Raw genomic sequence first — 14016 nt, forward strand, 5'->3', positions numbered from 1 at the left:
ACACTTTGTAATGTTTACAAAGTGTATTATACAGGCTGCCTCCTGCCCTGGTGGTCCCAGTGTCCGAGGGACCACCAGGGCAGGCTGCAGCCACCCTAGTCTGCACCCAAGCACACTGATTTCCCCCCCCCCCCGCGCGCCCCAGATCGCCCACAGCACCCCTCAGACCCTCCCCCCCCCCCCCCCCGACCCCTGTTTGCACCCAATCACCCCCCTAATCACCCATCAATCACTCCCTGTCACTATTTGTCAACGCTATTTTTTTTTATCCCCCCCCCTGCCCCCTCGTAATCACCCCCCCACCCCTCAGATTCTCCCCAGACCCCCCCCCCCCCCCCATGTACTGTATGCATCTATCCCCCTGATCACCTGTCAATCACCCCCCGTCACTGCCACCCATCAATCACCCCCTGTCACTGCCACCCATCAATCAGCCCCTAACCTGCCCCTTGCGGGCAATCTGATCACCCACCCACACCAATAGATCGCCCGCAGATCCGACGTCAGATCACCTACCAAGTGCAGTGTTTATATCTGTTCTCTACCCTAAACACCCACTAATTACCCATCAATCACCCCCTATCACCACCTGTCACTGTTACCCATCAGATCAGACCCTAATCTGCCCCTTGCGCCTACACACTCAGATTGCCCTCAGACCCCCCCCCCCCCCTTATCAATTCGCCAGTGCAATATTTACATCTGTTCTTCCCTGTAATAACCCACTGATCACCTGTCAATCACCTATCAATCACCCCCTGTCACTGCCACCCATCAATCACCCCCTAACCTGCCCCTTGCGGGCAATCTGATCACCCACACCAATAGATCGCCCACAGATCCGACGTCAGATCACCTCCCAAGTGCAGTGTTTACATCTGTTCTCTACCCTAAACACCCACTAATTACCCATCAATCACCCCCTGTCACTGCTACCCATCAGATTAGACCCTTATCTGCCCCTAGGGCACCCAATCACCCGCCCACACCCACCCTCAGAACGCCCTCAGACCCCAGCCCTGATCACCTCGCCAGTGCATTGCTTGCATCTATTCCCCCCTCTAATCACACCTTGAGACACCCATCAATCACCTCCTGTCACTCCCTAGCACACCTACCCATCAGATCAGGCCCTGATTTGCCCCGTGTGGGCTCCTGATCACTCGGCCAAACCCTCAGATCCCCCTCAGACCCCCTTCCGATCACCTCCCCAGTGCATTGATTGCATCTATTTTCCCCTCTAACCGCCCCCTGAGACACCCATCAATCACCTCCTGTCACCCCCCTAGCACTCCTATCCATCAGATCAGGCCCAATACAACCTGTCATCTAAAAGGCCACCCTGCTTATGACCGGTTCCACAAAATTTGCCCCCTCATAGACCACCTGTCATCAAAATTTGCAGATGCTTATACCCCTGAACAGTCATTTTGAGACACTTGGTTTCCAGACTACTCACGGTTTTGGGCCCGTAAAATGCCAGGGCGGTATAGGAACCCCACAAAGTGACCCCATTTTAGAAAAAAGACACCCCAATGTATTCTGTTAGGTGTATGATGAGTTCATAGAAGATTTTTATTTTTTGTCATAAAAGTCACTAAAAAGTTTAAAATTGTTCCGGTTGCGGTGGTGGACCAGCCAACCATAAACAGACACACGTACTGTCGAAATTCAAATAATGTACAGTTTATTCATTTACTCCCAATGAAAGTCGCAACGCGTTTCGCAGGCAAGAACCCGCTTCCTCAGGCAATAAATAACAGGAGCATACACAGCAATACACAGCATGTAGTCAAGTAGTTGCTTGGCACCTCTGTAATAGATATTAAAGTGTTTCTGAGGCTTTAACTAGGATAAGCAATGTAAAATTAGGTATCCTGAATACGTTATTACACTCTACTGCATATGGTTAAGGTGCCTCTTTAAAGTGGACCTGAACTCTTGCACAGCACAGAAGGAAAACAGAGAAATGCACCCTGAATGTATTTAGAGAGTTTAGCTTGTTTTATTCCCCCTTATTTGTGTCTAATCACAAGTATATATTATTTTTACTTCTCTACATGGTTTCCTGCATTAGTCTATTTATTTACTCTTTTCATAACCCTATCAAGTGACTGTTATGCTAGGTAAACACGACGCAAATTTTCTGACAGATTTACTGTCAGATCGATTATTTACAACATGTTCGATCTGATTTCCGAATGATTTTGCAAAGACATGAACAGAAAATCAATCGAAAAAAATCAATCGGAAATCAGATCAGACATGTTGGCATTGTGTGTACCTAGCATTACAGCAAGTACAAGCATAGTGGTGACTACTAGTGAGAGTTGTTACGGCTGCTGGCATAGTGGCAGCTGCTGTTGAGCGGCTTTTACTGCTGCTGGCATAGTGGCGGTTGCTGGTCGGTGGGTGGCTGTAACTGCTGCTGGCATAGTGGCGGTTGCTGGTCGGTGGGTGGCTGTAACTGCTGCTGGCATAGTGGCTGTTGCTGGTGGGTGGCTGTAACTGCTGCTGGCATAGTGGCAGTTGCTGCTGAGTGGATGTAACTGCTGCCGAGAGGCTGTAATTGCTGCTGGCATAGTGACAGCTGCTAGGGAATAGCTGCTTCTGCTGCTGGCATAGTGGCAGTTGCTGGTGGGTGGATGAACTGATGCTGGCATAGTGGCGGTTGCTGCTGAGTGGCTTTAACTGCTGCTGGCATAGTGGCAGCTGCCAGTGAATAGCTGATGCTGGCATAGTGTGGGTTGCTAGTGAGCGGCTGTTACTGCTGCCGGCATAATGGACACATCACACATAGCATTGCTATAATGACATGTCCAAATTCCAACTACCGTCCATAAAAAAAAAAGTAATGCATGTTGAGTTATTAGAGGCATGTATGAATGGATCATATTAGTAACACAGGAAACATCCAAATGTCCATTTTGCACTATTTTCCGAATTGAAGAACGGACAAAACAAAAGAAAAAAAAATAGAGTCAGTTTTTCTGTCAAGAGTGAACCAAGGCTAAAGGGGTTGGTGCTAGAAAGAAGAGAGGAGGGTAGATCATCAATGGAATGCTAATAATTCAGTCTTGCAGGCAAACTGAGTGCAAACTGTATGCAGTTATCAATCAAGACAAAATCAGCAGGAAGTACATTTACCTGGCCTACCGGTACTTACAATCTGCATACAATTTTCATTAAGTTTGAATGCAAGCTTAACTACAGTATTAGCTTCTCATTGGCCAATTCTAGAAGACAGATTTAAGATTGACAGTATATTGTGTGAGAAAAAAAATAATTTTTAATGCAAACCTGAAGTAAGGAAACTCACTTCCATTTGAAAAATACTTAACCATCTGGGGGATAATCCCGAGCTGAGTTCGGGGTAAGCCGCCACAGAGGATTTCTCAGGCCCTGGTGGGCCTATTTGCATAATTTTTTTGTTGTTGCACGCAGCTAGCACTTTGCTAGCTGCGTGTATATACCGATCGCCGCCGCTCCGCGTTGATTCGCCGCTACCCGCCGTGCCGCTCTCCCCCCCCCCCCCCCCCAAGACCTCGTGCGCAGCCTGGCCAATCAGTGCCAGGCAGCGCTGAGGGGTGGATCGGGACTCCCTCTGACGTCACGACGTCGTTGACGTCATCCCGATCGTCGCCATGGCGACGGGGGAAGCCAAACAGGAAATCCCGTTCTGAACGGGATTTCCCGTTTGCTTTGATTGCCGGAGGCGATCGGAGGGGGTGGGGGGATGCCGCTGCACAGCGGCTATCATGTAGCTAGCGCTAGGCTAGCTACATGATTAAAAAAAAAATAATAATTTTTTTAAAAAATGTGCTGCGTCGACCCCTGGCGATATTATTGTATTGCCCAGGAGGTTAAAGAGAAACTCAGACCAAGAATTGAACTTTATCCCAATCAGTAGCTGATACCCCTTTCACATGAGAAATCTATCCCTTTTCACAAACAGACCATCAGGGGGCACTGTATGACTGATATTGTGGTGAAACCCCTCCCACAAGAAGCTCTGAGTACCGAGGTACTTCTGGCAGTTTCCTGTCTGTGAACCCTGTTGCATTGTGGGGAAATAGCTGTTTACAGCTGTTTCCAACTGCCAAAACAGCAAGCAGCAGCTACATCACTTGCCAGCAGTAAAAATGTCACCATGTAATAAATGTCAGAATATAAATCAGGGGTTTAAAATATTTTACAATGAGCAAAAACTGACAATCATTTATACTTAATTATTGTAAAAATGAAGCACTTTTTTTATTACATTATTTTCACTGGAGTTCCTCTTTAAATAGAGGGGAGACTCTGGATACCATAGAGGCTTCTCAGTGCTCAGTCCGTTCAGTCTTTCCTGCACTGTCCCCGGATGAAGTTCTTTGTCCTTCAGGGTCTTCAAAACTCCTCCAGCAGCCTTTGGAACTACTCACGTCCCTATTTCCAAAAACTAGCGCATCTGTACTGCACACGTGCAACCCTGGACTCACATGCACAGTACAGATGTGCTGGTCTTCAGTACTACCTGGGGAAGTGGATAATTCCGCAGGCTGCCCAAGGAGGGTAGAATAACCTCAACCAGGGAAAGTGCCCCAACAATCTAGCATACATGACAAAGTAGCATACATGTAAGTTAGTTTGACAAGTAAAATAAACAAACTAACATACCCATCAATTCAACATACACTATTTTTTAGCATAGCTGAAGTAGAATATCAGTACATTTACCAATATTCTATCACTTTATACATATAGTAAAATATCTTAACATTTACAAATATTTTACTATGCCCTAGACTCTACCTATACTCACACAGAGCCCTCCCCTGCTGGGCCACTAATCTCACCACACACATACCCTGGGAATCCACTCGTCTGCACTGTTCTGTATGCCAAGTTGATAAGTATACAGAAGAGACAATGCTTCGCAACCACAAAAGAAAGGCCTCACATCAGGGCCGTTTCAGTGCGCTTTCCACAGCGCACTGCCCTGTGCGATCAGCAAGGTATTGATTTTCCCATGTAACTAAATGTAGCTGGTTCACATCTATGCGCTGCGCTGAGCAGCGTTACAAAAATGTAGAGTTGCATGCATTTCTGTGCGTTGAGCTGTAAAGCGCACATCAATGCAAGTGAATGGGTGCGCTTTTTTAGCGCATAGAAGCGCATGCGTTTTTTACCCCTAATTGGAGAAAAAAATACATTTACATATAAAAACAAAGTTTTATTTACAACTGCTACAATAAGCAAAACGTGCTTTAAAGAAGCGCAGTGCAACGCACAGAAACGCACACTAAAGCACAGACAAGCTCATGCGGTTTCTACCCCGCGCTTTCACACTTTTTTCAGCGCAAAAGATGTGAACAAGGCCAAAAAAATGTACGCTGGCTTGAAGGGTTCGCTGGAAAGTCGGATTAACGGCACAGGAATGACTGGATGGATCAAGGAATGGAAAGGTTCTATGCCAGGAGTCAGGAACCTTTTTGGCTGAGAGAGCCATAAACGCCACATTTTAAAAATGTATTTCCCTGAGAGCCATACAATATGTTTCAACCTGGGACAGTGCACACGCACAGCAGATGGCTCACGTCCCTGTTGCTATGGTGACGTGTATACAGTTGATCCACCAGGCAGCGGAAGTGTCAGACACCTCTTCAGTTTTTCTTGGGTTTCAGCAACATCAGCAATTTCCCAGAGAGCTAGACAGGAGAACTACCAACTAATAGCTTGTTCAATTAGCTAGCTGACTTGGGAATTGATTCACTTTGTAGGACGAGATCCCCGCACTTTGGCCCAATAGGCTGCCTGAGCAGCTGTTAGTTTTGGGGGAGTGTGAGTAAGTTAGTAGTGCATGCTACAGCAATAGCATGCCTACTTTGAAAATGTTACTTGCGCTTGCCACACTAAGCTGCGCTGCTTGAGCAGTGTTACTAAGTGAATCAACCCCTCCTGATTTGTATGCGAGCCAGATGCAGCCATCAAAAGAGCCACATCTGGCTCCCGAGCCATAGGTTCCCTGCCACTGTTCAATGCGGTATCCAGAGGCAAGCCACCCCTCTACTTAGGTATGTAACTATCCTGCAATGAGTTTCCTCATTTCAGTATCCCTTTAAATGGGGGAGTTGTACAGAGAAGAATCAGGAGGACAAGAATAAGAGAGATATAAAATCAAATCTTGAGAACAGATATAGGCTGAAGCTGAATAGAAGGTAAACTTGAGAAGGAATATGCAGGAGTTTTATAGAATAAAAGGTAGTAGGGATAGTAAAGGAATGTAACAGATTGCTCCAGGGCTACTGCGCTCCAGTTTCCCAAATTCCTTATAATCAACTATTCAGTGTATAGGTCTGGATCAGAAGCCTCACCCGCTTTCTCCCGGCCTGCACCTTCTTTCTCCGCTGCTCCTCCGCCGTCCCGTCCATACTTCCCACTATTACTAACTGTCACTTCAGACATTCAACATGGCGCTACGGAGCCCGCCTCATTCGCTATTACAAAGTTTTAACCAATCACCACCCAGGCTGGCGCACCTACATAACGAACTGAAACTTTTGTTCTCCGATTGGACGGAGTCCAGCTATAGCCCCGCCCATCCCGTCATCCCTTTCCATCGTGTTCGCTCCCGCTCATGATGTACCATTCTGTGCTTCTCCTACTGGCTGGCGCGCATGAAGCTTTCTCAAGAAGCTAGTGCTGAAAACAAATTACGTCACCCTGGCACGCCTCCACACATTGCTCACTGCCACCACTGATCCTATTCTGCATGTACTGTATACTCCTCGATTTTTGTTACAGGATACAAGAATGCTAGCAGGAGGACTATATGACCATTCCCTGTTTACTGAATAGAACACAAAGTTTATTTGTTCTTAATGTATTTTATTAAAAGGGGCCTTTCACTCTGAAAATCACAATCATTTACAAGCGCATGTTTACTGTGATTACTGGTGTGATTTGCGTACACGAATACGATTCCTGACAAAAAACAACCGCAGAAATTTTTGAAATGAGATATCGCAAAGCAAATCACGTAGCACCGCATTTGTATGTGATTTGCATGGACTCCCATTAATTTAACCCATTTGCAAATGCAGGAACCACTACTGTTCCTACACCTAGTTTAAAAGCAGAAGCAAACAAACAAAAAAAATTCATTATTTCTTCTAGTCATATTCCACACAGAGCTTCCCTAGTAAGAAGTAGTCAACCTCCCAGACAATCGGACTAGATTAAAATAAAAGATAGAAAAAACACAGGGACACCGATTTTTTATTTTTTATTTTGAATCAAGCACTCGGACAACGCGTTTCGCGACATCAGTCGCTTCCTCAGGTCAAATAAGCATGCTCTCAAGCTATAGCTTATCGCTGGGCGCCATCTATGGCGACTGATGTCGCGAAACGCGTTGTCCGAGTGCTTGATTCAAAATAAAAAATCATTGATTAATATACCGATCTGAGTATCACTCAACACAGGTAGGACAATTTAATTCTTACCCTGTGAATTTTTAAATTCTTAGGTGCTACTATGGTATACTAGAGGGCGCCTCCTACCTTTATCTTTTGCTTGAACCTCCCAGACAGTATAGCTAGTAAGATGTGATGTGATCTCAGATTGCAAGCCCCAACTGTAACGATCGGTGAAGCACAGAGAGGATCTGATTACCGGTGATCTGCAGTATCACTGGGAATACAGATGTATACCAGATTATAAGTGATCTGCAGTATCACCGATAATCCGATATACCAGCTAACCTCTGTTCACCTGAGTAGAGTGTAGTGTTTGGTGTAACAGTAACACTTAAGAGGACTAGGCCTCAGAGCAGTGAGGAGTACTGCACAGATTCCTCCCGAAGACCTGAACTCTCCAAGGCGGGAGGAGTCAGGCTGAGAGTAGGAAGGATATCTGAGAGTGACACTCTGGAGGTAGTGTCACTAACAAGACAGGGAACCGCCTCTAATAGTAAGGTCGGTTCTCGAGGTCGGACAAGCCAGGTCGTAAACACACGGCCAGATAAAGTACAGATTCAGAAGGCGGAGGCGGGGTCAAGGTACAGGCAGGGTTCGGCAACAGGGTATCAGATATATCGAGGTACAAAATCAGGAGGCAGAAGCAGAGTCTAAGGACGAGCCGGGGTTCGGCAACAGAGTATCAGAATGGCAAGGTACAAGATCACAGTACAGGAGGATAGTCAGGCAGGCAAAAGGTCATAACAGATAATCACAATCAAACTAGTACTTTAAGCTATCAACAGAATCTAGCTTAGTGTAGGATTACAGCTCCAGCTGGTCCCTGCACACTAACGGATCTGACTAAGGGTCTGAGTGCTCCCACGTTGTGTTCGCAACGCCAGACAACCAGCAACTGAACAGCCTGCCGTATATATACACCTAGGACTGCCCAGCACCTCCCATAGTGCTGGACCAATGAAAGATGAAGCCAGTGTCAGCTGACCAGCCTGGTCAGCTGACTACTTCTGGCTGTCATATAATCCCTGCCTGAGTGCGCGCGCGTCACTCTAAACCTAGAGGGACTATGTGTCCCAGCCATACCAGCACCGCTCAGCGGTGCCTCCACAATGGGGCCATGCGCACTAACCGCCGCGTCCAACGCGGCGGTTTTTCCGCGCTCCGCCATGCCCTGCACGGGGACAGCCGCCTCAGACTGAGTGGAGGCGGCTGCCTCTCCATGCTCTGCAACGCTATGTGCGGAAAGAGCCGCCTGCCGCTGACTCATGGCGGCGGCTCTTCCGCGTTTCTTGACACCAACCCCCTCAAGTATAGGTAGCCAGAGGGGCCGTCAGTATTAGAACATTCAGTATTAGAATCAGGTCAGTTTAGTATAGACAACCTCCTCAGCTGGGGTGTAACAAGATCACTGGGTCCCCTGCAAAACTTTGGATGGGACCCCTTCCCCCACCTCACTGTCTGCACAGGTAAACTGAGAACCAATGTTATTCAATTGGCTAATGCACACTTGACTGTTTTCCCCATGCAGACAAAAACAGACAGCAGGCAGTACCTTTCCAACAACTTTTGGGTATTTTTTCAATTGGAAAAATCTGAAAAGTTAGTTTAAAGAAAAGCTGAAAAGTATCTCCTAGATTAGAAGATAACTCAGGTGAAAAAGTTAATTGCATATGGGCCATGGTGCGCAGAATACATATACAGATAAATCACAGACGATTGTGCTCCCAGCCTCAGCTTTTTACACTCACTCTGTCCATCTATGATTGAGCAGAACTGGCTCTGCAGACTTCTCCAGCATCACTACAGTACAGAGCACTTGGGTAGTGGTAGAGAGGTTGGGTGCTAGGCACTGTACATGAGAGCCTGCTGCATACTGAATAGGGACTGTCTACAAATCTTGTCTACAAAACTTTGTATGATTCCGTATCAGTGGCTGAGCAGATGCAGTCATTAGAACAAGTGTGCAAAGGGCAGAAACCTTTTTTTCTCCATGCCATTAGTTGTCAGTCTCTCAGGATAGGGAAAAGAAATTTCTCCCCGTACGAGCTCCCCTGCAGCTTTTTGGCCCCCTTGCGGATGCATCCTTTGCAGGGTCTATTGTGACGCCCCTGTTCCTCAGTATAAGTAGCCAAGGAGGCACCACCAGTGGCGTAGCAATAGGGGATGCAGAGATTGTGGCTGCATCAGGGCCCTCCCTCAGACACAGTATTAGCTCTTTATTAGTCTTGTGCTAATCACTTCGATAGATACTTTGAAAGGGCCTGAGCCCACTAACGCAGTTGTGGCCGTTTCTGTCTGCTTTTCAGCACTTGTAAGTTGTGTTGCTGAAAAGCGGACACAACTGCGATAGTGGGCTCAGGCCTAACAAACTGTTTCCCACCCCCTTCTTGTACCTTTGACACTTGTTTCCAACCCCTTCTTGCACCTCTGACACTGTGGAAATCCTTGACAGGTTTTGGTGCACCGTATCAGTTAGTTATACATAACCGATATAACAGTAGTTATGCATCAAGTGCTTGGGGTGCCCCAATGTAAAACTTGCACTGGAGACCATAGCTATGCCAGTGGACACCACAGTATAGGTAGGCGGGGTAGCCCCCCTCCCCAATATAAGTTGTCTGATGTGAGCCCCAGCATAGGTAGCTAGAGGGGCTAGGTAGCCAGAAGAAACTCCCAGTACAGGTAGACAGATGTGACTCCTTTCCCTAATGCTACAGACTACCCAGCAAGCTCATGGTGAACCAGAACTCATTGGAGTGTGTAAGGGGCTACAAAGGGCCAAAAAGCCGTCTTACTAAAATGTTAAAGGAACACTATTGATTAACATGTTTTTTTCAATTGAGATAGGAAATGTTTGGGAAGTGATGCTAAGTACTGGTGTATACATTTGAATCCTTATCTCCTTGTTTACTGTTATCTAATTCCTTTCACACTTTTCTGATGGCAGTCTTCTCTAATTTGATGCTAGAGTGAGCCATGAGGGGAGAGGGGAATTCCCTTACAGTGCATCTGTTAACTCTGTGTGTACAGAGAGCTCAGTCAGAGACAGGCAGAGCTTTCTCTCACAGAGAGCAGAGGGAATGTATCTTATGTGCAACATAAACATTTGTAATTGTGTGTGTGAAACCTGATATAACTCTGCTTCAATATTACACTCTTCTTAGCATGTCAGACTGCAGAGATTCATACCTTTGCAAATGAGACATTCCACACGTAGCTAAAATCTACACACAATGAATTACAGCTTTTGCCTCTGATATTTAACAGGAAAAGTAGGAAAATGTTTACTCAGCTACTTAGACATTATTTGTACATTGTCATTTTAGAACACTTGGGTATTGATAGTATTCCTTTAAGCCAGCGGTCGGAATCTGCGGCTCTCGAGCCACATGTGCCACTTCAGTGCGGCTTTCACTCTGGCTGCTCTGCTCAATCCGGCAGCAGTCACAGATTGCCTGTGAACACCACCTTTCATGGCAACTGACGTCATGTACGCGGAGACGCTGCTGGGAGGCGGGGGACAGTGCACGTTAGATAGGAGGAGGCGGCGGAAAGCGCGCTGTGGTTTTGAATTCACAGTCAGGTGCTAATGACCTTCCCTGAGGTGAGGTGGAGAAGTGGACAGGCGGGTGGACTTTTATTGCATCTATGAATGGTGGCGGGTGTTCTCCGAGTGCCAAAACCAAGTGCACTAAGCTGCCGCTTAAGTAAGTGAGTTAGTGAGTGAGCGAGCGGGGGGAGAGGGGGGCTGGGTTTGCGACGGCGGTTTATGGGGGGTGGTATTGGTTATGGTCCGAGGCCTCATTTTGAAGGGGTTGCCTGGCGGGGAAGTGAGTTTGTGAGTGTGCCGGGGGAGGGGTGGAGCGGCAAAGTCACATATGACATGGGGGGGGGGGGTGTCTGAGGACACATGATGTTGGAAATGAAGTTAAAGAAAACAAAAGTTTGCCTTCTTAAAACAGAAGGAATTTGCGATAATTCAGGTTGGAGTGAGCATATGATGTCTCCCACAATACATCACTGCTGAATATTCAAATGATCCCTTTTGCATTTCCCTAATACAGAATAGCACGAGCAGAGTATGGGAATGGAGCAACTCACCTGTCCATTCTCCACTGACAAACTATTGTCTCATCATGTAACGTTGTAGTCATAGAAGCTGGGATGCCAGGAGACAGTGGATTGCCAGTGGAGTCTGGAGAGATGTTACTTCTCTCCTATGCTAAGCTTGTGCTACTCTGCATAGGGGGGGAGGGGGTCACATCTGGCTACCTATACTGAACCTCAGAACCCCTTAACACCCTTCGCTATGGGTCCCACAGCAACCACTATAGCTGCTATGGTGTTCCCTATGTCACTCATTGTCCTCATTCAGGGCTTGTTCACACTACAGGCGTTTTCGGCTTTTTTCGCTCACGTGCAGTTTTTAAAAATGCCCCCCGACCGTGTGGACAATGAATGTCTATTAGAAGGTTCATATCAGCGCGGGACGTACGCTGTCCGTTCAGTAAAGCGGTGCATGTGCCATTTTTGAGGCGATTCCCCCTCAATGGAAGGTATAGGAGAAACGCAAAAAATACATTGTATTTATTCTTTTCCGGGTCAAAGAGTTCACTTCCTAACTTGTGTCAGGGAGTGAATTACAAAACCCATTCGGAAAAAACGCTTAGAAAAACGCTAAGCACAAAAAGAATCACCCACCCAAGCGCCGGGAATCGGAAAAAAAAGACGCCTCAAAAACAGCCCAACGTGGACGGACACGCGAATGGAACGCAATGTGAACAAGGCCTGAATGAGATTTGATTCAAGTGATCACCTAAATAGTTCCTTATAAAGCAGAATGATGCGTACTTGTGTTGGAATTGAACAGACACTGACGTGAAATGGTTATCATACTCATAAGTTGCTGATTTAAATATAAATTGCAGTGGTCTATTATTTGTTTTACCATACCTCCTCCTCCTGCTTCAGCACCATTAAAGTAACAAGTTCTCAATCAATTCTGCACTCTGCTGCTGTTTCTAACTCTGTCTTTATTATGTCCTTATATTTGTGTGCTTATTATGGATATTTAATAAAATGGATGCAGGATTACAGTAAACCTGAGACGGGGAATTTAAAAAAATATACATACCTGGGGCTTCCTCCAGCCCCCTCCAGATTGATCACTCTCTCACTGTCCTCCTACGCTGTCTGGATCATCCACAATTAGACTGCAAAGTCCTCCAGTCTTGTGCATTCTGTGCATGCCCATCCCGGCCATGCGCGCACTCCTGTTACCGGGATCATTCTGCGCCTCAGCAGTGCTACTCTACAGACACAGAATGTTCCCGGCGACGGGAGTGCGCATGGCCAGACTGCACCTGTGCCGACGTGCCCTGACTAAAGGACTTTCCGGGGGGCGAATTGCGGATGATCCAGGCATTGGAGGAGGTCAGCGAGGGAGTGATCAGCCTGGAGACAGCCCCAGGTATGTATACTGTATATATATTTATTTTTTTCTCATCTCAGGTACATTTTAAGTACATTCTATATGCAAAGTTTTCAACTTGAAAATTATCAAATTCTATCTAGGCGAGATAGGACAATTTTCAAGCTGCATACATTTTCTTATAGAATTTAAATAATCCTCTGTCATCTCCTAATTACAGGTGGTCCCCTACTTACAAACAGAATCCGTCCCAGGATATTGTTTGCAAGCCGAATTTGTAAGTTGAGTCCTACGTTAAACATGGTGAAACATGGATAAATGCTTGGGCATCTGCAGCATATGGCAAGCGGGGTCACCAGCCCCCCCGGCCAACAGCCCCCCCCTCCCCCCCATCGGCCAATCAAAAGAGCTACCCCCCCGGCATAGCAGGCGCGTATCTTCAGGGGTGCAGCCATGGCTCGGGCGCCATGCCTGCCCCCGTCTTGTGCCGCCACTGCTGCCTCCTTGTGTGTCCGCCTGCTGTGTCCCATCCGCGCTGCCTATCATGTAATAGGCAGTGCCACTCAGACCGCTGATCAGCCAGTGACCAGTGAGAAGCAGGCGCTAGTACCTTATGGACACTATTTTGATGTGGGGAAGTGATATCATATGTCACTTCCGCATATACAGTGCGGTGTCCACAGGGGTATCATGCACTCACTGGTCGACGATCGGAGGTCTGAGTGACACTGCCTGTTACATGATAGGCAGCTGGGACGGGACACAGCAGGCAGGAGGCACTGATCTGATGTCTGACATCATGGTGAGTGGGATGGGGGTCCCTGTCACTACCTAAACTAGGGGGGTCCCTGTCGATAAACTTGGGGATCCCTGTCACTACCTAAACAAGGGGGCACCTGTCATCACCTAAACTTGGGGGGGGGGGTCCCTGTCATTTCCTAATTTGGGGGGTACCTTTCACTACCTAAACTGTAAGGAGTCTTTGTCACTAAACTTGGGGTGGTCCCTGTCTTAACCTACACTGGGGGTCCCTATCACTACCTAAAACTGGGTGGCACCTGTCACCACCTAAACTGGGAAGGGTCCCTGTCAGTAAACTTGGGGGATCCCTGTTACTACCTAAAA

The 14016-nt window shown here is 47.0% G+C and overlaps 2 protein-coding genes across 5 annotated transcripts in view; one reads left to right on the top strand and one right to left on the bottom strand.

Annotated features, from left to right (window-relative positions):
• PCNT (pericentrin) overlaps window positions 1-6506 on the bottom strand; it is a 168027-nt gene extending 161521 nt beyond the window's left edge. For all 4 annotated transcript variants that reach the window (XM_068245316.1, XM_068245315.1, XM_068245317.1 and 1 more), the window contains exon 1: window positions 6357-6506. In XM_068245316.1, coding sequence (XP_068101417.1) covers window positions 6357-6413 — 57 coding nt within the window. In that variant the 5' untranslated portion in view covers window positions 6414-6506. The remainder of the gene's footprint in view (window positions 1-6356) is intronic.
• PRMT2 (protein arginine methyltransferase 2) overlaps window positions 1-14016 on the top strand; it is a 486423-nt gene that overhangs the window by 455565 nt on the left and 16842 nt on the right. The gene's annotated exons all lie outside the window — the stretch shown is intronic.

Source organism: Hyperolius riggenbachi, chromosome 7 (assembly GCF_040937935.1).
Source record: "Hyperolius riggenbachi isolate aHypRig1 chromosome 7, aHypRig1.pri, whole genome shotgun sequence".
Taxonomy (NCBI): Eukaryota; Metazoa; Chordata; class Amphibia; order Anura; family Hyperoliidae; genus Hyperolius; species Hyperolius riggenbachi.